This window comes from Brachyhypopomus gauderio, unplaced genomic scaffold (assembly GCF_052324685.1).
Source record: "Brachyhypopomus gauderio isolate BG-103 unplaced genomic scaffold, BGAUD_0.2 sc46, whole genome shotgun sequence".
Classification (NCBI taxonomy): Eukaryota; Metazoa; Chordata; class Actinopteri; order Gymnotiformes; family Hypopomidae; genus Brachyhypopomus; species Brachyhypopomus gauderio.
In genome coordinates this window covers 120,593-147,500 of record NW_027506872.1, presented here as the reverse complement: position 1 = coordinate 147,500, position 26,908 = coordinate 120,593, and the positions used below count along the sequence as shown (strand labels likewise).

Genomic DNA, 26,908 nt, shown 5'->3' with positions numbered 1-26,908 from the left:
ATGATTACAATACTGAAATATGTATAATTTATACAGTGTTGAGTGTATACATCAGTTGTGAGATTGTATAGGGCTTACTTGCACATAGTTATATCTCAGTTCTTTGACTCTTTCTGAATTGCGTTCAAAAGGCACCCGGTAGACCTGCTTCATCCTCAGATTATTTCTGCGCAAGACACGGTCCAGCGTTGATAATCTCACCCTATCAATATTTTGAAATATCTCGTTGTTTTCTATTATTTTTCTTTGTATTTTACGTAATGTTATGGCATTATTTTCTAGGACCATGTTCAGGATTTCAGTTTCCTGTTCAGGAGACAAAAGACGTTTCCGTCCACCTCGTGTTGGTAACCTTTCAGTTCTGCAATACAAATAGTAAAATACTGTAAATACCGTGCAGGAATACAAAGTAGGAATACATTTCCCAAATACTTGAAACATACTTTATATTTACAGTCCTACAGAACAGTCCACAGGCAATACTGTACTCACTGAGTACTGTATTGATATGCAGTACTGCAGTTTCCTACTGAGAGTTGATTTCTTACCTGTTCTCATTACGGAAAGTCCAGATGATGGATGCTACAGTGTACCTACTCAAATTTGGCTGTACTCTTTGCCCAGCCTCCCTCATTGTTAGACCATAAGTGGCTCGGATCTCTTCAGAGATTGCGGTCCTTGGCCTTCCTCATCCTCGTCCTCCTCCTCTGGCTCTCACTCTGTTTCCACTGTTGGCATCCATTGCTCCAGTGTTGAGTGTGTTGACTCTGGTTATGTGTGTGGTCACTCTGGGTATGTGTGTGGTCACTCTGGGTATGTGTGTGTTGACTCTGGGTATGTGTGTGGTCACTCTGGGTATGTGTGTGTTGACTCTGGTTATGTGTGTGGTCACTCTGGGTATGTGTGTGGTCACTCTGGTTGTGTGTGTGGTCACTCTGGGTATGTGTGTGGTCACTCTGGGTATGTGTATGGTCACTCTGGTTATGTGTGTGGTCACTCTGGGTATGTGTGTGGTCACTCTGGTTATGTGTGTGGTCACTCTGGGTATGTGTGTGTTGACTCTGGTTATGTGTGTGGTCACTCTGGTTATGTGTGTGGTCACTCTTGGTATGTGTGTGGTCACTCTGGTTATGTGTGTGGTCACTCTGGGTATGTGTGTGTTCACTCTGGGTATGTGTGTGGTCACTCTGGTTATGTGTGTGGTCACTCTGGGTATGTGTGTGTTGACTCTGGGTATGTGTGTGGTCACTCTGGGTATGTGTGTGTTCACTCTGGGTATGTGTGTGTTCACTCTGGTTGTGTGTGGTCACTCTGGGTATGTGTGTCGTCACTCTGTGTATGTACGTGTTGACTCTGGGTATGTGTGTCGTCACTCTGTGTATGTACGTGTTGACTCTGGTTATGTGTGTGGTCACTCTGGGTATGTGTGTGTTGACTCTGGTTATGTGTGTGGTCACTCTGGGTATGTCTGTGTTGACTCTGGGTATGTGTGTGGTCACTCTGGTTATGTGTGTGTTGACTCTGGGTATGTGTGTGGTCACTCTGGGTATGTGTGTGTTGACTCTGGGTATGTGTGTGGTCACTCTGGGTATGTGTGTGTTGACTCTGGTTATGTGTGTGGTCACTCTGGGTATGTGTGTGTTGACTCTGGTTATGTGTGTGGTCACTCTGGGTATGTGTGTGTTGACTCTGGTTATGTGTGTGGTCACTCTGGGTATGTGTGTGTTCACTCTGGGTATGTGTGTGTTCACTCTGGTTGTGTGTGGTCACTCTGGGTATGTGTGTGGTCACTCTGGGTATGTGTGTCGTCACTCTGTGTATGTACGTGTTGACTCTGGGTATGTGTGTCGTCACTCTGTGTATGTACGTGTTGACTCTGGTTATGTGTGTGGTCACTCTGGGTATGTGTGTGTTGACTCTGGTTATGTGTGTGGTCACTCTGGGTATGTGTGTGTTCACTCTGGTTGTGTGTGGTCACTCTGGGTATGTGTGTGGTCACTCTGGGTATGTGTGTCGTCACTCTGTGTATGTACGTGTTGACTCTGGGTATGTGTGTCGTCACTCTGTGTATGTACGTGTTGACTGGTTATGTGTGTGGTCACTCTGGGTATGTGTGTGTTGACTCTGGTTATGTGTGTGGTCACTCTGGGTATGTGTGTGTTCACTCTGGTTGTGTGTGGTCACTCTGGGTATGTGTGTGGTCACTCTGGGTATGTGTGTCGTCACTCTGTGTATGTACGTGTTGACTCTGGGTATGTGTGTCGTCACTCTGTGTATGTACGTGTTGACTCTGGGTATGTGTGTGGTCACACATAGGGTTACCCTAACCCTAACCCAGACCACCTCCACCAAACCCCAGAACATCTACACCAGGGGTCGGCAACCTTTGAGACATGGAGTGCCAACTTTAACATGTCCAGTCAATGAGTGTGCCACTAACGAGTTTAAATTGTTGACGAGGGGGGGTGTAAATGGACACAAATTAAGTATCGATCGATTGCCAAGTGTAAACGCCTCCGCCGAGCAGAGCGTTGAGGAGCGATTTCGATTGGAGGATCGTGCTCTATTTTTTATTATTACATTTTTTTGCTGATGCTGGTCCAGCGTGTCGCATGCCAGTGATTATGCGTCGGCGTGGCAACGGTTGCCAAGCCCTGATCTACACCAAACCCCAGTGTAAGTAGATGGAGGATGGCTGAGGGTTCATCAGGTTTCCTTTCTGTCTCCCTCTTTGTGTATGTTTGTCTTTGTCTTGTATCTCTTTCTGCCACTCACTTTCTGCCAGGCGGTCATGAACAAAGTTAAGGGTTTGAGCTTTTGGACCAGGTCAGCCATCTCAGTGTTCATGGGGAATATCGGCGCTCAAATGTTCATGACCCACACGGTCGATGAGCTGCTGTGGGGCTTCAAGGACCCGCTGCTGACACGCCTGCACACCATCAAGCCCGAGGTGGATGAGTACTTTGGCCTCATGCTCAACGTACGTCCTCACAATGAATTCAGTCTGTTGTACACCTGTTAAGTGTGTGTGAGTGTGTGTGTGTGCAGCACACACTGTGGTGTGCGGCTAGGTGAGTAATGTTCTGTCTTTCCGCAGAAAAATGGCAGTGATGACGGAGAGTTCGTGTACCTCACTGGAGAAGATAACCACCTGGACTACGGCCGCATCCACTCTTGGAAGGGACAAACGTAACTTTCACCTTCACCTCTCGCCCACGCGATGCTCTTCCACTTCTGCTGTAGTGGACGCTGGCGCTTTTGGCTGCCGCTGCTCACTGGAAAACTTTTTAACTTTTATAGTTGGCAATACGCTCCTGGCCAATTTGAACTAAATAACTTCACTCGTATGAGTGGCTATCTTTTATTTTTCTGGTGAATCATTCACCCTGCCTGTGTTTGTGAGATTTTAGCAAACACTAACTGACCTGCTGTTACCTGCTTCGTCAGCCAGGCAAGCCACTGAGGTCCATAATGTGGGTCAGACAGTGTTCTGGTTCCACAGTGACACTACGCCTCCACCTGGACGTGGTGCTCCTGCCTGGTCGGAGATATATCCATCATGGGGCTCACCGGAATTTTCATCCCAACAGCTCCAAATCGATAAGATCCTTCAGGTTCAGCGTTCCCATGGAACCAGGCCAGTGTGTGTGCTAGGCTAGCTATGTCAGCTAATGCCATCATTGTGCTTTCAACTTTGGTCTATTTAACATCCATTCACTCACAAGCAATGGACATCTCATTCAGGATCTTATCACCAACTTTACGTTTGATTTTCTCAGTCTCACAGAAACTTGGCAGCAACCTTCGGACCTCATGTTGTTTACTCATGTTTAATCTCAGGTCGCGGATTTGTTTATATATATTTGTTATATATATTATACCTAAATCACACAGGGACTTTTTAAGTGACTTTGTTAACCGACTCACCCCCTATTTGCTTTATCACCCCATGTATTATTACTGAGCGACTTCAACATACACCCGGACAGTTCTTCCTCTTACCAAAGACTCTCTTATGCCTTGAAAGCTTTGGACTCCACAAGTTTGTGGATTTTTCCACTCATACTACAGGTCATATCTTGGGTTTATATGCTGCTCTGATGTTGCTCCTTCTGGTGTTATTCTGGTGTTAGTTCTTCTGATGTTACTCCTTCTGGTGTTACATTGGTGTTACTCTTTCTTGTGTTACTCCTGGGGTTACTCTGGTGTTACTCGTTCTGGTGTTACTCTGGTGTTACTCCTTCTACACTACACTCTGCCCCCTGATTTACTCCTGAACTTCAGTCTATGGAGACTAAAACCAGCTCGAATGTCTCAAGCGTCTGTGTACAGCATTTGGTCTCCCTGTCCATAAGGTACATTTCTCATTATCAGGACTCCGTCTTGCAAACCAAATTTTCTCTTCACAACAGTATTATTACAACCCCCTGATTCCTGACCCTCACATCTATTCAATTTCAACTTGTAATTCTTTAACACAGTTCAGTAATGAAAAACCTGAGGTTACCTGAGGTTTTCCAGTTCTGTTATCCTGTCTCTAGTTTTCAACTCCCAACTTGAGCTGCCATCTCTGAAAGTATCTGTCATTCTAAGCCTCAATGTGTCATCTTGACCCTCGCCCTACAGTCCTGCATAAACCCCACCTCTCCTCTCTCTCTCTCTCTCCTCTCTCCTCTCCCCCCTCTCTCTCTCAGTCTCTTCTCTCTTTTATCTCTATATCATTTATTCACCTCTCACCACTGAAATTGTTCCTACACTTTTAAAAAATACAGCAATTACTCAAATTATTTAAAAAAACATGATTCAGTCCCAAATAACTTTTAACAACTAACCCCAACCCTTCGTCCAATCTCTAACCTTTCATTTATTTCAAAAGTACAAAAAAATACTTCTCAACTGTATTCCCATTTAACCCAAAAAATTATTTGTATAAACAATTCTGATCTGGTTTAATTCCAGTGTGGTTTTTGTCCTTAGCACATAGCAATAGCATAGAAACATCTCTCATAAAAATCACCACTCATCTCCTCAGTGCAGCTTTCTGGCCACCCTCAGTTCCTTCTAGTGGGAACGTTTACACTCTCAAAAACAAACAGAGACTCACTCTGACACCAAATTAGTTCTCCCTCTCCTCAAGTGAAGAGTTTGGGTTTCCCCGATGGCACACTGTCCTTCCACTCTCATCAACTACCTCCACCTCCACCTCACCTCACCTCACCTCACCTCACCCCCTCACCTCCCCTCACTTCCACCTCCCCTCACCACCCCTCACCTCCACCTCACCTCCACCTCCCCTCACCTCACCTCACCTCACCCCCTCACCTCCCCTCACTTCCACCTCCCCTCACCACCCCTCACCTCCACCTCACCACCCCTCACCTCCACCTCACCTCCCCTCACCTCCACCTCCACCTCACCTCACCTCACCCCTCACCTCCACCTCACCTTCACCTCACCTCACCTCACCCCCTCACCTCCCCTCACTTCCACCTCCCCTCACCTCACCCCTCACCTCCCCTCACCTCCACCTCACCTCCACCTCACCTCCACCTCCCCTCACCTCCACCTCCCCTCACCTCCACCTCACCTTCACCTCACCTCCACCTCCCCTCACCTCACCTCCACCTCCCCTCACCTCCCTCACCTCCACCTCACCTTCACCTCACCTCCACCTCCCCTCACCTCACCTCCACCTCCACCTCACCTCACCCCTCACCTCCACCTCACCTTCACCTCACCTCCACCTCCCCTCACCTCCACCTCCCCTCACCTCCACCTCCCCTCACCTCACCTCCCCTCACCTCCCCTCACCTCCACCTCCCCTCACCTCCACCTCCCCTCACCTCCCCTCACCTCCCCTCACCTCACCACCCCTCACCTCACCTCCACCTCACCTCACCTCCACCTCACCTCACCTCACCACCCCTCACCTCCCCTCACCTCCACCTCACCACCCCTCACCTCCACCTCACCTCACCTCACCACCCCTCACCTCCACCTCCCCTCACCCCTCACCTCCCCTCACCTCCACCTCACCTCACCTCACCTCACCTTCACCTCAGTTTCTTGAAAGGCACTTTATATAAATTTAATTATTATTTTTACATGTGAGGCAGTACAATACTAGGAAGGAACATTATGTGATGTAATCTTGGGCTTTTATTGTGTTCAGTGTGTAAATGCCAAATCTGCCTGTGTAAAAAATTACGCATCGCATGCTTGTCTTGACATGATAAGACTTTGAGGAGAAATTGTTGCGCGCAAGGTGTGACCTTTGACCTTGTAGCTGGTTGTGTTTCAGTAATGATAAGAAGTCACATGTAAGAGAAATTCAGTTTAAACACAGCTGAAGCCCGTCCTACAGTGAAGTATTGGTATAGTGCAGGAGTTTAAACACAGCTGAAGCCTGTCCTACAGTGAAGTATTGGTATAGTGCAGGAGTTTAACGCAGCTGAAGCCCATCCTACAGTGAAGTATTGGTATAGTGCAGGAGTTTAACGCAGCTGAAGCCCATCCTACAGTGAAGTATTGGTATAGTGCAGGAGTTTAAACACAGCTGAAGCCCGTCCTACAGTGAAGTATTGGTATAGTGCAGGAGTTTAACTCAGCTGAACCCGTCCTACAGTGAAGTATTGGTATAGTGCAGGAGTTTAACGCAGCTGAAGCCCGTCCTACAGTGAAGTATTGGTATAGTGCAGGAGTTTAAACACAGCTGAAGACCGTCCTACAGTGAAGTATTGGTATAGTGCAGGAGTTTAACGCAGCTGAAGCCCGTCCTACAGGGAAGTATTGGTATAGTGCAGGAGTTTAAACACAGCTGAAGACCGCCCTACAGTGAAGTATTGGTATAGTGCAGGAGTTTAACGCAGCTGAAGCCCGTCCTACAGTGAAGTATTGGTATAGTGCAGGAGTTTAAATGCAGCTGAAGCCTGTCCTACAGTGAAGTATTGGTATAGTGCAGGAGTTTAACGCAGCTGAAGCCCGTCCTACAATGAAGTATTGGTATAGTGCAGGAGTTTAAACACAGCTGAAGACCGTCCTACAGTGAAGTATTGGTATAGTGCAGGAGTTTAGCGCAGCTGAAGCCCGTCCTACAGTGAAGTATTGGTATAGTGCAGGAGTTTAAACACAGCTGAAGACCGTCCTACAGTGAAGTATTGGTATAGTGCAGGAGTTTAACGCAGCTGAAGCCCGTCCTACAGTGAAGTATTGGTATAGTGCAGGAGTTTAAACACAGCTGAAGCCCGTCCTACAGTGAAGTATTGGTATAGTGCAGGAGTTTAACGCAGCTGAAGCCCGTCCTACAGTGAAGTATTGGTATAGTGCAGGAGTTTAACGCAGCGGAACCCGTCCTACATTGAAGTATTGGTATAGTGCAGGAGTTTAACGCAGCTAAAGCCCATCCTACAGTGAAGTATTGGTATAGTGAAGGAGTTTAAACACAGCTGAAGACCGTCCTAAAGTGAAGTATTGGTATAGTGCAGGAGTTTAACGCAGCTGAAGCCCGTCCTACAGTGAAGTATTGGTATAGTGCAGGAGTTTAACGCAGCTAAAGCTCGTCCTACAGTGAAGTATTGGTATAGTGCAGGAGTTTAACGCAGCTAAAGCCCGTCCTACAGTGAAGTATTGGTATAGTGCAGGAGTTTAACGCAGCTGAAGCCCATCCTACAGTGAAGTATTGGTATAGTGCAGGAGTTTAACGCAGCTAAAGCTCATCCTACAGTGAAGTATTGGTATAGTGCAGGAGTTTAACGCAGCTGAAGCCCGTCCTACAGTGAAGTATTGGTATAGTGCAGGAGTTTAACGCAGCTGAAGCCCGTCCTACAGTGACGTATTGGTATAGTGCAGGAGTTTAACTCAGCTGAACCCGTCCTACAGTGACGTATTGGTATAGTGCAGGAGTTCAACACAGCTGAACCTGTCCTACAGTGAAGTATTGGTATAGTGCAGGAGTTTAACGCAGCTAAAGCCCGTCCTACAGTGAAGTATTGGTATAGTGCAGGAGTTTAACGCAGCTAAAGCTCATCCTACAGTGAAGTATTGGTATAGTGCAGGAGTTTAAACACAGCTGAAACCCATCCTACAGTGAAGTATTGGTATAGTGCAGGAGTTTAAACACAGCTGAAGCCTGTCCTACAGTGAAGTATTGGTATAGTGCAGGAGTTTAAACGCAGCTAAAGCCCGTCCTACAGTGAAGTATTGGTATAGTGCAGGAGTTTAACGCAGCTGAAGCTCGTCCTACAGTGAAGTATTGGTATAGTGCAGGAGTTTAACGCAGCTAAAGCCCGTCCTACAGTGAAGTATTGGTATAGTGCAGGAGTTTAACTCAGCTGAACCCGTCCTACAGTGAAGTATTGGTATAGTGCAGGAGTTTAACACAGCTGAACCCGTCCTACAGTGAAGTATTGGTATAGTGCAGGAGTTTAACGCAGCTAAAGCTCATCCTACAGTGAAGTATTGGTATAGTGCAGGAGTTTAACGCAGCTAAAGCCCGTCCTACAGTGAAGTTGTAACGTGGCTCGCGCCACGGAGCGAGGAGACGGACACAAATGCTGAGAGGAGCGAGATTTAATACAGGGAATACCAAAACCAGGGTCGATAAAACAGGCATGGGTCATAACTGGCAAGCAATCCGGACATGAAACACGAACTGACATACTAAGGACTTGGAAAACAAACACGGGTAAAATGCAGAGTAACGAAACCAACAGATAACACAGGGTGACTGGGCAGCAATACCTAGACGTACTTACAGACAGGGTAACTGGATGAACAAGGCAACACGAAAGCAGACAAACAAACTGGATAGACAAAATCACGGATGACACGACTGGGGAATGACGGGACTTATATACATAGAACCAAACTGATGATGAAAATGACACAGGGGCGTGGTAACAAACGAGGAATATCAAAATAAACGAGCAGGGCGGGACAAACAGGCAGGGAACACAGACATGAGGGAACCCAGAGTGACAGCTACGAGAGGGGGCGTTGCCCTACGTGACAGAACCCCCCCTCAAAGCGTGCCACTCCGGGGCACGCAAGGGCAGACAGGACAGGGACACAGACTAGGACAGGACAGGGAACTACGGCACACGGCGAGGGACAGGAACAGCAGACACAGGACAGACCAGAGGGACAGGACCGGGCAGAACAGGACATGGGGCCTGGGGCATGGCAGGGACAAAGACAGGGGAACCAGAGACGGGCCAGGAGCTGGGCCGGGGCATGGCGATACAGGCAGGGACAGGGCAAGGCACGGGAGCAGGACTGGACAGGACAGGACCGGGGACAGACACGGGAGTGGGGCCAGGGGACAGGGCAGAGGCACACACAGAGGCAAACACGGCTTGGACAACCGAGACTGGGACAGGAACAAAGTGGGTGATTACTTGGGGAACAGACACAGGGACAGGGACCTGGAGGGACCGACCAGACACAGACACAGGGACGGGCACAAGGACACGAACAGGTACACCCACAGGGACTGGGACCAACACAAAACCGGGGACAGAACAAGGGAGCAAGGGGAACATGGGCAAAGAGACGGGGGCACAGGGCACAAAACGTCCAGGCCCAATAGAGGGCAGCACAGTCTCTGGGGACACAGGCGCGGCCGGGCGGTGGGCAGCGGGAACAGGCGCGGCCGGGCGGCGGGCAGCGGGAACAGGCAGGGTCCGCTGGCGGGCAGCGTGAACAGGCAGGGTCCGCTGGCGGGCAGCGGGAACAGGCAGGGTCCGCTGGCGGGCAGCGGGAACAGGCAGGGTCCGCTGGCGGGCAGCGGGAACAGGAGCCGGCGTGGACGACCTCTCCTGGGTCGCAGGGACAGGAATCGGCGTGGACGACCTCTCCTGGGTCGCAGGGACAGGAACCGGCGTGGACGACCTCTCCTGGGTCGCGGGGACAGGAACCGGCGTGGACGACCTCTCCTGGGTCGCGGGGACAGGAACTGGCGTGGACGACCTCTCCTGGGTCGCGGGGACAGGAACCGGCGTGGACGACCTCTCCTGGGTCGCGGGGACAGGAACCGGCGTGGACGACCTCTCCTGGGTTGCAGGGACAGGAACTGGCGTGGACGACCTCTCCTGGGTCGCGGGGACAGGAACCGGCGTGGACGACCTCTCCTGGGTCGCGGGGACAGGAACCGGCGTGGACGACCTCTCCTGGGTTGCAGGGACAGGAACCGGCGTGGACAACCTCTCCTGGGTCGCAGGGACAGGAACCGGCGTGGACTGCCGACGGGCAGCGGGAACTGGAACCGGCGCGGACTGCCGACGGGCAGCGGGAACGGGAACAGGCGTGGACGACCTCCTCGGGATCGCGGGAACAGGCCGCAGACGTGACATGACGTCCTCGGGGGGCGGAGTCGCCGCACTGACGTCCTCGGGGGGCAGAGTCGCCGCACTGACGTCCTCGGGGGGTGGAGTCGCCGCACTGACGTCCTCGGGGGGCGTGTCCGCCATACTGACGTCCTCGGGGGGCGTGTCCGCCATACTGACGTCCTCGGGGGGCGTGTCCGCCATACTGACATCATCAGGGGGCGTGTCCGCCATACTGACATCATCGGGGGGCGTGTCCGCCATACTGACGTCATCGGGGGGCGTGTCCGCCGCGCTGACGTCCTCCGGGTTCCGAGCCGGCCACTCCTGGGGTGAGTGGCTAGTACTCCCCCCCAAAAAATTATTTGGGAGCCTTAGGGGAGCGGCTTCCGGGATCATCGGAGGGAGGTCTGCGTCACTGGGGTCCTGGGCGAGCCTGGAAGAACACACAGACACAGAAGCCTCTCGGTTGCTCTCTCTGCGACGGCTCCGCCTCCTCCGAGGCGTCGGGAGCTCGCAGTGGCCATCGAGAGCAAACCGAGGGATAAGCCAACGCTCGTCTGTGCGCTCATTCCGTCTGCCCGCTGCTTGCACCACAGGTTGCTCACGCCTGTGGTGTTCGCCAAGCCGGGCAGACACGTAGCGCTCAATAGGAGTCTCGTCGCGAAAGCCAGTTAAAAGTGACTGCACTTTCTTCCGTGAGCGACAAGACTTCCTTGTTCCCACAGCGCCAGGGGTATTCCTGTCTCCGGCTCGTTCGCGCTGTAACCCATGAGAGTTAAACTGCACGGAAGCAGCCAACAACTCGTTACAGCGACTAAACTCACCGGAGTCTCGCTCTCTCGATGTGTCCTGGTTGGATCCGTGATTATGTAACGTGGCTCGCGCCACGGAGCGAGGAGACGGACACAAATGCTGAGAGGAGCGAGATTTAATAAAGGGAATACCAAAACCAGGGTCGATAAAACAGGCATGGGTCATAACTGGCAAGCAATCCGGACATGAAACACGAACTGACATACTAAGGACTTGGAAAACAAACACGGGTAAAACGCAGAGTAACGAAACCAACAGATAACACAGGGTGACTGGGCAGCAATAACTAGACGTACTTACAGACAGGGTAACTGGATGAACAATGACAATGACACAGGGGCGTGGTAACAAACGAGGAATATCAAAATAAACGAGCAGGGCGGGACAAACAGGCAGGGAACACAGACATGAGGGAACCCAGAGTGACAGCTACGAGAGGGGGCGTTGCCCTACGTGACAGAAGTATTTGTATAGTGCAGGAGTTTAACGCAGCTAAAGCTCGTCCTACAGTGAAGTATTGGTATAGTGCAGGAGTTTAAATGTAGCTGAAGCCCGTCCTACAGTGAAGTATTGGTATAGTGCAGGAGTTTAAACACAGCTGAAGACCGTCCTACAGTGAAGTATTGGTATAGTGCAGGAGTTTAAACGAAGCTGAAGCGCATCCTATAGTGAAGTATTGGTATAGTGCAGGAGTTTAACGCAGCTAAAGCTCGTCCTACAGTGAAGTATTGGTATAGTGCAGGAGTCTAACGCAGCTAAAGCTCATCCTACAGTGAAGTATTGGTATTATGCAGGAGTTTAACGCAGCTGAAGCCCATCCTACGGTGAAGTATTGGTATAGTGCAGGAGTGTAAACACAGCTGAAGACCGTCCTACAGTGAAGTATTGGTATAGTGCAGGAGTTTAACGCAGCTGAAGCCCGTCCTACAGTGAAGTATTGGTATAGTGAAGGAGTTTAAACACAGCTGAAAACCGTCCTAAAGTGAAGTATTGGTATAGTGCAGGAGTTTAACGCAGCTGAAGCTCGTCCTACAGTGAAGTATTGGTATAGTGCAGGAGTTTAAATGCAGCTGAAGCCCGTCCTACAGTGAAGTATTGGTATAGTGCAGGAGTTTAACGCAGCTGAAGTCCGTCCTACAGTGAAGTATTGGTATAGTGCAGGAGTTTAAACACAGCTGAAGCCCGTCCTACAGTGAAGTATTGGTATAGTGCAGGAGTTTAACGCAGCTAAAGCTCGTCCTACAGTGAAGTATTGGTATAGTGCAGGAGTTTAAATGTAGCTGAAGCCCGTCCTACAGTGAAGTATTGGTATAGTGCAGGAGTTTAACGCAGCTAAAGCCCGTCCTACAGTGAAGTATTGGTATTATGCAGGAGTTTAACGCAGCTGAAGCCCATCCTACGGTGAAGTATTGGTATAGTGCAGGAGTTTAAACACAGCTGAAGACCGTCCTACAGTGAAGTATTGGTATAGTGCAGGAGTCTAACGCAGCTAAAGCTCATCCTACAGTGAAGTATTGGTATTATGCAGGAGTTTAACGCAGCTGAAGCCCATCCTACGGTGAAGTATTGGTATAGTGCAGGAGTTTAAACACAGCTGAAGACCGTCCTACAGTGAAGTATTGGTATAGTGCAGGAGTTTAACGCAGCTGAAGCCCGTCCTACAGTGAAGTATTGGTATAGTGAAGGAGTTTAAACACAGCTGAAAACCGTCCTAAAGTGAAGTATTGGTATAGTGCAGGAGTTTAACGCAGCTGAAGCTCGTCCTACAGTGAAGTATTGGTATAGTGCAGGAGTTTAAATGCAGCTGAAGCCCGTCCTACAGTGAAGTATTGGTATAGTGCAGGAGTTTAACGCAGCTGAAGTCCGTCCTACAGTGAAGTATTGGTATAGTGCAGGAGTTTAAACACAGCTGAAGCCCGTCCTACAGTGAAGTATTGGTATAGTGCAGGAGTTTAACGCAGCTGAAGCCCGTCCTACGGTGAAGTATTGGTATAGTGCAGGAGTTTAACGCAGCTGAACCCGTCCTACAGTGAAGTATTGGTATAGTGCAGGAGTTTAACGCAGCTAAAGCCCGTCCTACAGTGAAGTATTGGTATTATGCAGGAGTTTAACGCAGCTGAAGCCCATCCTACGGTGAAGTATTGGTATAGTGCAGGAGTTTAAACACAGCTGAAGACCGTCCTACAGTGAAGTATTGGTATAGTGCAGGAGTTTAACGCAGCTGAAGCTCGTCCTACAGTGAAGTATTGGTATAGTGCAGGAGTTTAAACACAGCTGAAGCTCATCCTACAGTGAAGTATTGGTATAGTGCAGGAGTTTAAACACAGCTGAAGCCCGTCCTACAGTGAAGTATTGGTATAGTGCAGGAGTTTAACGCAGCTGAAGCCCGTCCTACAGTGAAGTATTGGTATAGTGCAGGAGTTTAACGCAGCTGAACCCGTCCTACAGTGAAGTATTGGTATAGTGCAGGAGTTTAACGCAGCTAAAGCCCGTCCTACAGTGAAGTATTGGTATTATGCAGGAGTTTAACGCAGCTGAAGCCCATCCTACGGTGAAGTATTGGTATAGTGCAGGAGTTTAAACACAGCTGAAGACCGTCCTACAGTGAAGTATTGGTATAGTGCAGGAGTTTAACGCAGCTGAAGCTCGTCCTACAGTGAAGTATTGGTATAGTGCAGGAGTTTAAACACAGCTGAAGCTCATCCTACAGTGAAGTATTGGTATAGTGCAGGAGTTTAAACACAGCTGAAGCCCATCCTACAGTGAAGTATTGGTATAGTGCAGGAGTTTAAACACAGCTGCAGCCCATCCTACAGTGAAGTATTGGTATAGTGCAGGAGTTTAAATGTAGCTAAAGCCCGTCCTACAGTGAAGTATTGGTATAGTGCAGGAGTTTAACACAGCTGAAGCCTGTCCTACAGTGAAGTATTGGTATAGTGCAGGAGTTTAAACACAGCTGAAGACCGTCCTACAGTGAAGTATTGGTATAGTGCAGGAGTTTAAACGAAGCTGAAGCCCATCCTACAGTGAAGTATTGGTATAGTGCAGGAGTTTAACGCAGCTGAAGCTCGTCCTACAGTGAAGTATTGGTATAGTGCAGGAGTTTAAATGTAGCTGAAGCCCGTCCTACAGTGAAGTATTGGTATAGTGCAGGAGTTTAAACACAGCTGAAGACCGTCCTACAGTGAAGTATTGGTATAGTGCAGGAGTTTAAACGAAGCTGAAGCGCATCCTATAGTGAAGTATTGGTATAGTGCAGGAGTTTAACGCAGCTAAAGCTCGTCCTACAGTGAAGTATTGGTATAGTGCAGGAGTCTAACGCAGCTAAAGCTCATCCTACAGTGAAGTATTGGTATTATGCAGGAGTTTAACGCAGCTGAAGCCCATCCTACGGTGAAGTATTGGTATAGTGCAGGAGTTTAAACACAGCTGAAGACCGTCCTACAGTGAAGTATTGGTATAGTGCAGGAGTTTAACGCAGCTGAAGCCCGTCCTACAGTGAAGTATTGGTATAGTGAAGGAGTTTAAACACAGCTGAAAACCGTCCTAAAGTGAAGTATTGGTATAGTGCAGGAGTTTAACGCAGCTGAAGCTCGTCCTACAGTGAAGTATTGGTATAGTGCAGGAGTTTAAATGCAGCTGAAGCCCGTCCTACAGTGAAGTATTGGTATAGTGCAGGAGTTTAACGCAGCTGAAGTCCGTCCTACAGTGAAGTATTGGTATAGTGCAGGAGTTTAAACACAGCTGAAGCCCGTCCTACAGTGAAGTATTGGTATAGTGCAGGAGTTTAACGCAGCTGAAGCCCGTCCTACGGTGAAGTATTGGTATAGTGCAGGAGTTTAACGCAGCTGAACCCGTCCTACAGTGAAGTATTGGTATAGTGCAGGAGTTTAACGCAGCTAAAGCCCGTCCTACAGTGAAGTATTGGTATTATGCAGGAGTTTAACGCAGCTGAAGCCCATCCTACGGTGAAGTATTGGTATAGTGCAGGAGTTTAAACACAGCTGAAGACCGTCCTACAGTGAAGTATTGGTATAGTGCAGGAGTTTAAACACAGCTGAAGCTCATCCTACAGTGAAGTATTGGTATAGTGCAGGAGTTTAAACACAGCTGAAGCCCGTCCTACAGTGAAGTATTGGTATAGTGCAGGAGTTTAAACACAGCTGAAGCTCATCCTACAGTGAAGTATTGGTATAGTGCAGGAGTTTAAACACAGCTGAAGCCCGTCCTACAGTGAAGTATTGGTATAGTGCAGGAGTTTAACGCAGCTGAAGCCCGTCCTACAGTGAAGTATTGGTATAGTGCAGGAGTTTAACGCAGCTGAACCCGTCCTACAGTGAAGTATTGGTATAGTGCAGGAGTTTAAACACAGCTGAAGACCGTCCTACAGTGAAGTATTGGTATAGTGCAGGAGTTTAAACGAAGCTGAAGCCCATCCTACAGTGAAGTATTGGTATAGTGCAGGAGTTTAACGCAGCTGAAGCTCGTCCTACAGTGAAGTATTGGTATAGTGCAGGAGTTTAAATGTAGCTGAAGCCCGTCCTACAGTGAAGTATTGGTATAGTGCAGGAGTTTAAACACAGCTGAAGACCGTCCTACAGTGAAGTATTGGTATAGTGCAGGAGTTTAAACGAAGCTGAAGCGCATCCTATAGTGAAGTATTGGTATAGTGCAGGAGTTTAACGCAGCTAAAGCTCGTCCTACAGTGAAGTATTGGTATAGTGCAGGAGTCTAACGCAGCTAAAGCTCATCCTACAGTGAAGTATTGGTATTATGCAGGAGTTTAACGCAGCTGAAGCCCATCCTACGGTGAAGTATTGGTATAGTGCAGGAGTTTAAACACAGCTGAAGACCGTCCTACAGTGAAGTATTGGTATAGTGCAGGAGTTTAACGCAGCTGAAGCCCGTCCTACAGTGAAGTATTGGTATAGTGAAGGAGTTTAAACACAGCTGAAAACCGTCCTAAAGTGAAGTATTGGTATAGTGCAGGAGTTTAACGCAGCTGAAGCTCGTCCTACAGTGAAGTATTGGTATAGTGCAGGAGTTTAAATGCAGCTGAAGCCCGTCCTACAGTGAAGTATTGGTATAGTGCAGGAGTTTAACGCAGCTGAAGTCCGTCCTACAGTGAAGTATTGGTATAGTGCAGGAGTTTAAACACAGCTGAAGCCCGTCCTACAGTGAAGTATTGGTATAGTGCAGGAGTTTAACGCAGCTGAAGCCCGTCCTACGGTGAAGTATTGGTATAGTGCAGGAGTTTAACGCAGCTGAACCCGTCCTACAGTGAAGTATTGGTATAGTGCAGGAGTTTAACGCAGCTAAAGCCCGTCCTACAGTGAAGTATTGGTATTATGCAGGAGTTTAACGCAGCTGAAGCCCATCCTACGGTGAAGTATTGGTATAGTGCAGGAGTTTAAACACAGCTGAAGACCGTCCTACAGTGAAGTATTGGTATAGTGCAGGAGTTTAAACACAGCTGAAGCTCATCCTACAGTGAAGTATTGGTATAGTGCAGGAGTTTAAACACAGCTGAAGCCCGTCCTACAGTGAAGTATTGGTATAGTGCAGGAGTTTAAACACAGCTGAAGCTCATCCTACAGTGAAGTATTGGTATAGTGCAGGAGTTTAAACACAGCTGAAGCCCGTCCTACAGTGAAGTATTGGTATAGTGCAGGAGTTTAACGCAGCTGAAGCCCGTCCTACAGTGAAGTATTGGTATAGTGCAGGAGTTTAACGCAGCTGAACCCGTCCTACAGTGAAGTATTGGTATAGTGCAGGAGTTTAACGCAGCTGAAGCTCGTCCTACAGTGAAGTATTGGTATAGTGCAGGAGTTTAAACACAGCTGAAGCTCATCCTACAGTGAAGTATTGGTATAGTGCAGGAGTTTAAACACAGCTGAAGCCCATCCTACAGTGAAGTATTGGTATAGTGCAGGAGTTTAAACACAGCTGCAGCCCATCCTACAGTGAAGTATTGGTATAGTGCAGGAGTTTAAATGTAGCTAAAGCCCGTCCTACAGTGAAGTATTGGTATAGTGCAGGAGTTTAACACAGCTGAAGCCTGTCCTACAGTGAAGTATTGGTATAGTGCAGGAGTTTAAACACAGCTGAAGACCGTCCTACAGTGAAGTATTGGTATAGTGCAGGAGTTTAAACGAAGCTGAAGCCCATCCTACAGTGAAGTATTGGTATAGTGCAGGAGTTTAACGCAGCTGAAGCTCGTCCTACAGTGAAGTATTGGTATAGTGCAGGAGTTTAAATGTAGCTGAAGCCCGTCCTACAGTGAAGTATTGGTATAGTGCAGGAGTTTAAACACAGCTGAAGACCGTCCTACAGTGAAGTATTGGTATAGTGCAGGAGTTTAAACGAAGCTGAAGCGCATCCTATAGTGAAGTATTGGTATAGTGCAGGAGTTTAACGCAGCTAAAGCTCGTCCTACAGTGAAGTATTGGTATAGTGCAGGAGTCTAACGCAGCTAAAGCTCATCCTACAGTGAAGTATTGGTATTATGCAGGAGTTTAACGCAGCTGAAGCCCATCCTACAGTGAAGTATTGGTATAGTGCAGGAGTTTAAACACAGCTGAAGACCGTCCTACAGTGAAGTATTGGTATAGTGCAGGAGTTTAACGCAGCTGAAGCCCGTCCTACAGTGAAGTATTGGTATAGTGAAGGAGTTTAAACACAGCTGAAAACCGTCCTAAAGTGAAGTATTGGTATAGTGCAGGAGTTTAACGCAGCTGAAGCTCGTCCTACAGTGAAGTATTGGTATAGTGCAGGAGTTTAAATGCAGCTGAAGCCCGTCCTACAGTGAAGTATTGGTATAGTGCAGGAGTTTAACGCAGCTGAAGTCCGTCCTACAGTGAAGTATTGGTATAGTGCAGGAGTTTAAACACAGCTGAAGCCCGTCCTACAGTGAAGTATTGGTATAGTGCAGGAGTTTAACACAGCTGAAGCCCGTCCTACGGTGAAGTATTGGTATAGTGCAGGAGTTTAACGCAGCTGAACCCGTCCTACAGTGAAGTATTGGTATAGTGCAGGAGTTTAACGCAGCTAAAGCCCGTCCTACAGTGAAGTATTGGTATTATGCAGGAGTTTAACGCAGCTGAAGCCCATCCTACGGTGAAGTATTGGTATAGTGCAGGAGTTTAAACACAGCTGAAGACCGTCCTACAGTGAAGTATTGGTATAGTGCAGGAGTTTAACGCAGCTGAAGCTCGTCCTACAGTGAAGTATTGGTATAGTGCAGGAGTTTAAACACAGCTGAAGCTCATCCTACAGTGAAGTATTGGTATAGTGCAGGAGTTTAAACACAGCTGAAGCCCGTCCTACAGTGAAGTATTGGTATAGTGCAGGAGTTTAACGCAGCTGAAGCCCGTCCTACAGTGAAGTATTGGTATAGTGCAGGAGTTTAACGCAGCTGAACCCGTCCTACAGTGAAGTATTGGTATAGTGCAGGAGTTTAACGCAGCTAAAGCCCGTCCTACAGTGAAGTATTGGTATTATGCAGGAGTTTAACGCAGCTGAAGCCCATCCTACGGTGAAGTATTGGTATAGTGCAGGAGTTTAAACACAGCTGAAGACCGTCCTACAGTGAAGTATTGGTATAGTGCAGGAGTTTAACGCAGCTGAAGCTCGTCCTACAGTGAAGTATTGGTATAGTGCAGGAGTTTAAACACAGCTGAAGCTCATCCTACAGTGAAGTATTGGTATAGTGCAGGAGTTTAAACACAGCTGAAGCCCATCCTACAGTGAAGTATTGGTATAGTGCAGGAGTTTAAACACAGCTGCAGCCCATCCTACAGTGAAGTATTGGTATAGTGCAGGAGTTTAAATGTAGCTGAAGCCCGTCCTACAGTGAAGTATTGGTATAGTGCAGGAGTTTAACGCAGCTGAAGCCTGTCCTACAGTGAAGTATTGGTATAGTGCAGGAGTTTAAACACAGCTGAAGACCGTCCTACAGTGAAGTATTGGTATAGTGCAGGAGTTTAAACGAAACTGAAGCCCATCCTACAGTGAAGTATTGGTATAGTGCAGGAGTTTAACGCAGCTGAAGCTCGTCCTACAGTGAAGTATTGGTATAGTGCAGGAGTTTAACGCAGCTAAAGCCCGTCCTACAGTGAAGTATTGGTATAGTGCAGGAGTTTAACGCAGCTAAAGCTCGTCCTACAGTGAAGTATTGGTATAGTGCAGGAGTTTAACACAGCTAAAGGCCGTCCTACAGTGATGTATTGGTATAGTGCAGGAGTTTAACGCAGCTGAAGCCCATCCTACAGTGAAGTATTGGTATAGTGCAGGAGTTTAACGCAGCTAAAGCTCATCCTACAGTGAAGTATTGGTATAGTGCAGGAGTTTAATGCAGCTGAAGCCCGTCCTACAGTGAAGTATTGGTATAGTGCAGGAGTTTAACTCAGCTGAACCCGTCCTACAGTGAAGTATTGGTATAGTGCAGGAGTTTAACGGAGCTGAACCCGTCCTACAGTGAAGTATTGGTATAGTGCAGGAGTTTAACGCAGCTAAAGCCTGTCCTACAGTGAAGTATTGGTATAGTGCAGGAGTTTAACGCAGCTAAAGCTCATCCTACAGTGAAGTATTGGTATAGTGCAGGAGTTTAAACACAGCTGAAGCCCATCCTACAGTGAAGTATTGGTATAGTGCAGGAGTTTAAACACAGCTGAAGCCCATCCTACAGTGAAGTATTGGTATAGTGCAGGAGTTTAAATGTAGCTGAAGCCCATCCTACAGTGAATTATTGGTATAGTGCAGGAGTTTAACGCAGCTGAAACCTGTACTACAGTGAAGTATGGTATAGTGCAGGCATTTAAACACAGCTGAAGACCGTCCTACAGTGAAGTATTGGTATAGTGCAGGAGTTTAACGCAGCTGAAGCTCGTCCTACAGTGAAGTATTGGTATAGTGCAGGAGTTTAACGCATCTAAAGCCCATCCTACAGTGAAGTATTGGTATAGTGCAGGAGTTTAACGCAGCTAAAGCTCGTCCTACAGTGAAGTATTGGTATAGTGCAGGAGTTTAACGCAGCTAAAGCACATCCTACAGTGAAGTATTGGTATAGTGCAGGAGTTTAACGCAGCTGAAGCCCGTCCTACAGTGAAGTATTGGTATAGTGCAGGAGTTTAACGCAGCTGAAGCCCGTCCTACAGTGAAGTATTGGTATAGTGCAGGAGTTTAACGCAGCTGCAGCCCGTCCTACAGTAAAGTATTGGTATAGTGCAGGAGTTTAACGCAGCTGAACCCGTCCTACAGTGAAGTATTGGTATAGTGCAGGAGTTGAACGCAGCTGAAGCCCGTCCTACAGTGAAGTATTGGTATAGTGCAGGAGTTTAACGCAGCTGAAGCCCGTCCTACAGTGAAGTATTGGTATAGTGCAGGAGTTTAACGCAGCTGAAGCCCGTCCAACAGTGAAGTATTGGTATAGTGCAGGAGTTTAACGCAGCTGCAGCCCGTCCTACAGTGAAGTATTGGTATAGTGCAGGAGTTTAATGCAGCTGAACCCGTCCTACAGTGAAGTATTGGTATAGTGCAGGAGTTTAATGCAGCTGAACCCGTCCAACAGTGAAGTATTGGTATAGTGCAGGAGTTTAACGCAGCTGAAGCCCGTCTTACAGTGAAGTATTGGTATAGTGCAGGAGTTTAACGCAGCTGAAGCCCGTCCTACAGTGAAGTATTGGTATAGTGCAGGAGTTTAACGCAGCTGAAGCCCGTCCTACAGTGAAGTATTGGTATAGTGTGTGAAGATAATGTTTTTCTGCAGACTGATGTCCTTCTGGAACACCAATCAGAGCAACATGATCAATGGGACAGACGGCAGTGCCTTCCACCCCTTCCTGACCAAGCAGGAGCGTCTGGATGTCTTTACAGCAGACCTGTGCAGGTAAATACCTTAGTACTTGTGCAGATAAACACCTCAACACCTGTGCAGGTAACCGCCTCAACACCTATGCAGGTAAATGCCTCAACACCTGTGCAGGTAAACGCCTCAACATCTGCTGGCCACCAATCCAGGATGGGTGAATGGAGGGCTGTATGCAGATTTACAGATTTCTTCTAAGAAAAGTTCCCCATGTTCAGAGGCTCCATTAAAGCCTCTGTGGAGAATACTGTGGATTCAATATGTCAAATATGAGATACGAGTCGTAGTGAGAAACAGCCACTTCTCCTCAAGCTCCGCACAGCTAAGAGGAGAACGCACTAACCTGTTGCAGTGCATTGTGGGTCGCCTTCGGTTATCTATTTGATCTCGCAGCCATCCACAGAAATATTGAAAACACATGACAGCAGTATCAGCATTTCAGGATTGTTCCTTTCATTGTATCGCAATGCGTCATTTTCAGTTCTGAGCTCCAAGGCCTTTCACACAGTTGTGACCCTTCACCCGCATTCAGCAGCACTGTGCTGTTGGCACGAGTTCCTTGTTCCGTTCCTTCTGCTGGGCACCTTCACAGGTGCTGGTGGATGTTCATGGGCCCAGAGCCACAGGACTTGTGTAAATGTTCTTATCTCCTTAGCTAAGCAAACAGGAAGAGCTTCCCTGACTCGTTAGGAAATGAGCACCAGGTCTGCGTTCAGTGGGAAACAAAATATAGAAAATAGAACATTCCATGCACTTATTAAAAGGTTTTAGCTTCTCCCTTTATTCCCCATTTAATCTCCCTTTACTCCCCCTTTACTCTCCCTTTAATCTCCATTTAATTTCTCTTTACTCTCTCTTTACTCCCCCTTTAATCTCCATTTAATCTCCCTTTACTCCCCTTTAATCTCCCTTTAATCTCCCTTTACTCCCCCTTTACTCTCCCTTTAATCTCCCTTTAATTTCTCTTTACTCTCTCTTTACTCCCCCTTTAATCTCCATTTAATCTCTCTTTACTCTCCCTTTAATCTCCCTTTAATTTCTCTTTACTCCCCCTTTAATCTCCCTTTAATTTCTCTTTACTCTCTCTTTACTCCCCCTTTAATCTCCATTTAATCTCTCTTTACTCTCTCTTTACTCCCCCTTTAATTTCCATTTAATCTCTCTTTACTCTCCCTTTAATCTCCCTTTAATTTCTCTTTACTCCCCCTTTAATCTCCCTTTAATTTCTCTTTACTCTCTCTTTACTCCCCCTTTAATCTCCATTTAATCTCTCTTTACTCTCCCTTTAATTTCTCTTTACTCCCCCTTTAATCTCCCTTTAATTTCTCTTTACTCTCTCTTTACTCCCCCTTTAATCTCCATTTAATCTCTCTTTACTCTCCCTTTAATATCCCTTTAATTTCTCTTTACTCCCCCTTTAATCTCCCTTTAATTTCTCTTTACTCTCTCTTTACTCCCCCTTTAATCTCCATTTAATCTCTCTTTACTCTCTCTTTACTCCCCCTTTAATCTCCATTTAATCTCTCTTTACTCTCTCTTTACTCCCCCTTTAATTTCCATTTAATCTCTCTTTACTCCCCTTTACTCCCCCTTTAATCTCCCTTTACTCTCCAATTAACATAATCTCCCTTAAAACTCCCTGAGCTGTTTATTGTGTATTATTATCTCTGATCTAGAGGCCTGAGCTGTTTATTGTGTATTATTATTATCTCTGATCTAGAGGCCTGAGCTCTGTTTATTGTTCAGTTAAAATGTTCAGTTTCATGTTCCATTCTGTCCACCGGTCGCTGTTCGTTGTCACTGCTGTTCTGGGTGACCTTTCACCTGGAGGCCCCGTGCTCTGTTGATGATACCATGATGAGTGGGAGGGAGGTATTTTCAGTGAGACCCCTGACCTACAAACCCCCCCTCCTTACCCCCCCCACACCTTATCCATGCCCTCTTTGTTTAGCACGGAAGGAATGTGCACAGCATGAACGTGAGCTCACTCTTGTGGCTGGGATATCTGGTGATATCTGTTTTGTTTGTAAACCACATCATCTACTGGGTCATTAGGGGTGTTCCTGACCCTGAGTGTGTGTGTGTGTGTGTGTGTGTGTGTGTGTCTTTCATGCTCCTTCACAGATGACTTTTAGCCTGGTTTTTAAAGGGAAGTGGGAGTAGTTGATGATCTAACAGACTCTTCCTCCTTAGAACAATGATCCTACAACAAACACTGGAAGACCATGGGAGAAAATACTCCATCGTGAAGGGTGGAGGAGAGAAGAGAGAGAGAGGAGAGAGAGGATGGGGTGGGTAGGGGCAGGAGGGGTGGAAAGGGGAGGATATGGTAGGTGGGGTGGAGAGGGATGGATGGGGTGGGGGGGGCAGGAGCAAAAGGTGTGGCTGCTCCCATCTAGACCAGTGAAAGCAATATTAGTAGGAAAACCTTGAGAGTTAGGGTTTAGGCTTTAGGGTTAGGGTTAGAGTTAGGGTTAGAATTAGGATTGGATAAAGAGTCCACAAGCAATAAACCCTAGTTCCTGTAGCCTTGTTTATGGTGTGCTGTATTTAGACCACAGTAATGCCCTGCTTGTTGCCCCTGCTGGGAGGAGTGTTCACATTGTGAACAATGGTCTTGTTCCTCCTGGATCCCTCAGGCCAATATGTGCTGCAGACCACCTATGGATCACGGTGTAGCTCAGCTACATTAAACCATGGGCCTCCACCCTGGGCCTCCACCCTGGGCCTATGGGTTAGAATAAATATATCATTGTTAAATCTAGTACACGAAGTACATTTTATTATACCGTACATAAGTTATTTTGTTTAGTATTATGCAATAAGAACAAATGATCAGGTGCAGAACGTTTTCAAGTGTAATATTCATTAATTGTTTGAACTCTTTCAAAAGGATCTTATTTTAGGAGAGGGGTGAAAAAGGAGAAATATACGTCATGTACTGTTTTAAAAGGATCACCTAGATTATTTGAGACGAAGGTACAAGGAAAGTGACTCTGACTGTCATTATCCTCGTGTTTCCAACCTCTTTTTCTGCACCTTCTCCAGGTCCATCTACATGCTGTTTGAGAAGGAGGTGGAGGTTAAAGGGATCCTGGCGTACCGATACACCCCTCCCCACGAGGTGCTGGCCAGCCCCAAGAACAATCCGGAAAATGAGGGCTTTTGCCTCCCCCAGGACAAATGCCTGGATGATGGCGTGTTGAACGTAGCCGTGTGTCGCAAAGGTGGTACCACCTTCTTCATAAAAAATCTATGCTAATATTACATACTAATATTCATATTCATATAAATCTGTACTTATAATAATAATAATATTCATATAAATCTATACTAATAATATTAACTAGGCTGCAGTATGCGTTTTATGCGGAGAAAAATAATAATAATAAGAAAGAAAGAAGAAAAATCCGAGCAATTACAATAGGTTTCCCACACTATGTGTGTGAACCCTAATGAGAAGAGTCTTAACGATATTATGGGGGACAGTCTTAATGATATTATGGAGGACAATCTTAATGATATAAATTGATATTGATCTAAGACATCATGAAAATCTAAGAATTGGGACGGCCTATGTCTCGGGTGTGTGCACACTATGTTGTAAAATGCTGTCTATGCAGACAGCTCACGAGGTTTTGAGACAGACCCTATGTCTCCAGACTTCACCCCTCACTTAGTGCAGCACTGAAACACTTGGTCGCTCTCCCTGCAATCCCCTGGGAATACTGCAGCTGGTGTCATCACTCTCTCCACATCCTGTAACCAGATTACTGGGTTACAGTTGCTGTCCTCCAACATTTCCTCTGGCTCCTTATAAAGGCCCTCTCACATTATCAGGTTATCACTGGCCCCCTCATCCTCTTCCTCTCTCACACTGCTCTAAGTGCTCTCACACTGCCCTAAGTGCCCTCACACTGCCCTAAAGCCCCCCGCACACAGCGAGCAACTAGCTGAGCAAACGGTCACGCGTGCCCGTTTGCTCAGCTAGTTGCTCGCCGTGTGCGGACGCTTGAGACAGAATTCTCTGCCTCTTGAGCCTGTGAGACATTTATCTAACGTGTTTGATATTTTCTGGCACGCGTGCCCGAAATCTCACAGTGCGCTCGGCTGAGCAATTTGGCTCAGCAACTTTTCGTCACCAGCCAATTGGAAGCTCGCTTGGAGTCACATGACACTTCGTCGTTAACGCAGTTAACAACCCACCACTAATCAAAAGTAAAGAAAGAAGTTGAACAAATAATAAATAACAACCATTATTTATTACATCGAATTTGGTGATAGAACAAAAAAATAATAATTTAATCAATTTGGTGTCGTGAAACATGTGTTTATGAAACACATAGCAGCATTTTCATTTGGTTGAGACACCATATCCTGACGACACCGAGCTAGTTGCTCGCTGTGTGCGGGGGGCTTTAGTGCTCTCACACTGCCCTAAGTGCTCTCACACTGCTCCAAGTGCTCTCACACTGCTCTAAGTCCTCTCACACTGCTCTAAGTGCCCTCACACTGCCCTACGTGCCCTCACACTGCCCTAAGTGCTCTCACACTGCTCCAAGTGCTCTCACACTGCTCTAAGTGCTCTCACACTGCCCTAAGTGCACTCACACTGCTCTACTTAAGCAGGTTCAGCTGTGAGATCAGGCATCATAATCGAGACACTGGGCACTGCCTCACTTCACCTCTCCATGTATCTGCTGGAGGCCAGTACTGCACTGTAGAGCAGGACTGGGCTGAGGAGCTCAGATACAGTTGTAGGACTGGGTTTGGGTTTGAGGTGCTCAGATACAGTTGTAGGACTGGGTTTGGGTTTGATGTGCTCAGATACAGTTGTAGGACTGGGTTTGAGGTGCTCAGATACAGTTGTAGGACTGGGTTTGGGTTTGATGTGCTCAGATACAGTTGTAGGACTGGGTTTGAGGTGCTCAGATACAGTTGTAGGACTGGGTTTGGGTTTGATGTGCTCAGATACAGTTGTAGGACTGGGTTTGGGTCTGAGGTGCTCAGATACAGTTGTAGGACTGGGTTTGGGTTTGAGGTGCTCAGATACAGTTGTAGGACTGGGTTTGAGGTGCTCAGATACAGTTGTAGGACTGGGTTTGGGTTTGATGTGCTCAGATACAGTTGTAGGACTGGGTTTGGGTTTGAGGTGCTCAGATACAGTTGTAGGACTGGGTTTGGGTTTGATGTGCTCAGATACAGTTGTAGGACTGGGTTTGGGTTTGAGGTGCTCAGATACAGTTGTAGGACTGGGTTTGAGGTGCTCAGATACAGTTGTAGGACTGGGTTTGGGTTTGAGGCGCTCAGATACAGTTGTAGGACTGGGTTTGAGATGCTCAGATACAGTTGTAGGACTGGGTTTGAGGTGATCAGATACAGTTGGACTGGATTTGAGGCACTCAGATACAGTTGTAGGACTGTCTCTGGGCTTAGATTTAGACTTAAACTATGACTCCCTAGCCTAGGGGTGCCCACAAGTTTTCATGTGTCAAACCCTAGACTTCAGATTGGCTAACATGTATGTCAATCAATATACAACCGTCAGTGCAGTGTCATTCATCCACTGTCATGCGATCTACCCACACTTCCTTCGTGATCGACCAACACTTCCTTCGACGTAATGGGCACCCCAGCCCTAGCCTAATCACCTTGCCATGCACACAAAAGCACACGTACACATACATACACTCACACACATGCACATGTGTGTCAGGCAGGTTTTTGGTTGGGGTTCATAATGTGCACACACATGGCCACGCAGACACTCTGACACCGCACCTATGATGCAGAGTGATATTTTATTTTAGTGACATGTTATTTTAGCCTCATGTCACGTGTGCGCACACATGTGTGGAGTACGTGAATCTTCTGGGGTTAGAATATTACTCACTTCCCATTTTTA

The 26,908-nt window shown here is 47.3% G+C and overlaps 1 protein-coding gene across 1 annotated transcript in view; it reads left to right on the top strand.

Moving 5' to 3' along the window:
- scarb2b (scavenger receptor class B, member 2b) overlaps positions 1-26,908 on the top strand; it is a 77,940-nt gene that overhangs the window by 30,753 nt on the left and 20,279 nt on the right. The window contains exons 4-7 of the mRNA XM_076986379.1: positions 2,786-2,980; positions 3,098-3,189; positions 20,905-21,024; positions 24,052-24,230. Coding sequence (XP_076842494.1) covers positions 2,786-2,980; positions 3,098-3,189; positions 20,905-21,024; positions 24,052-24,230 — 586 coding nt within the window. The remainder of the gene's footprint in view (positions 1-2,785; positions 2,981-3,097; positions 3,190-20,904; positions 21,025-24,051; positions 24,231-26,908) is intronic.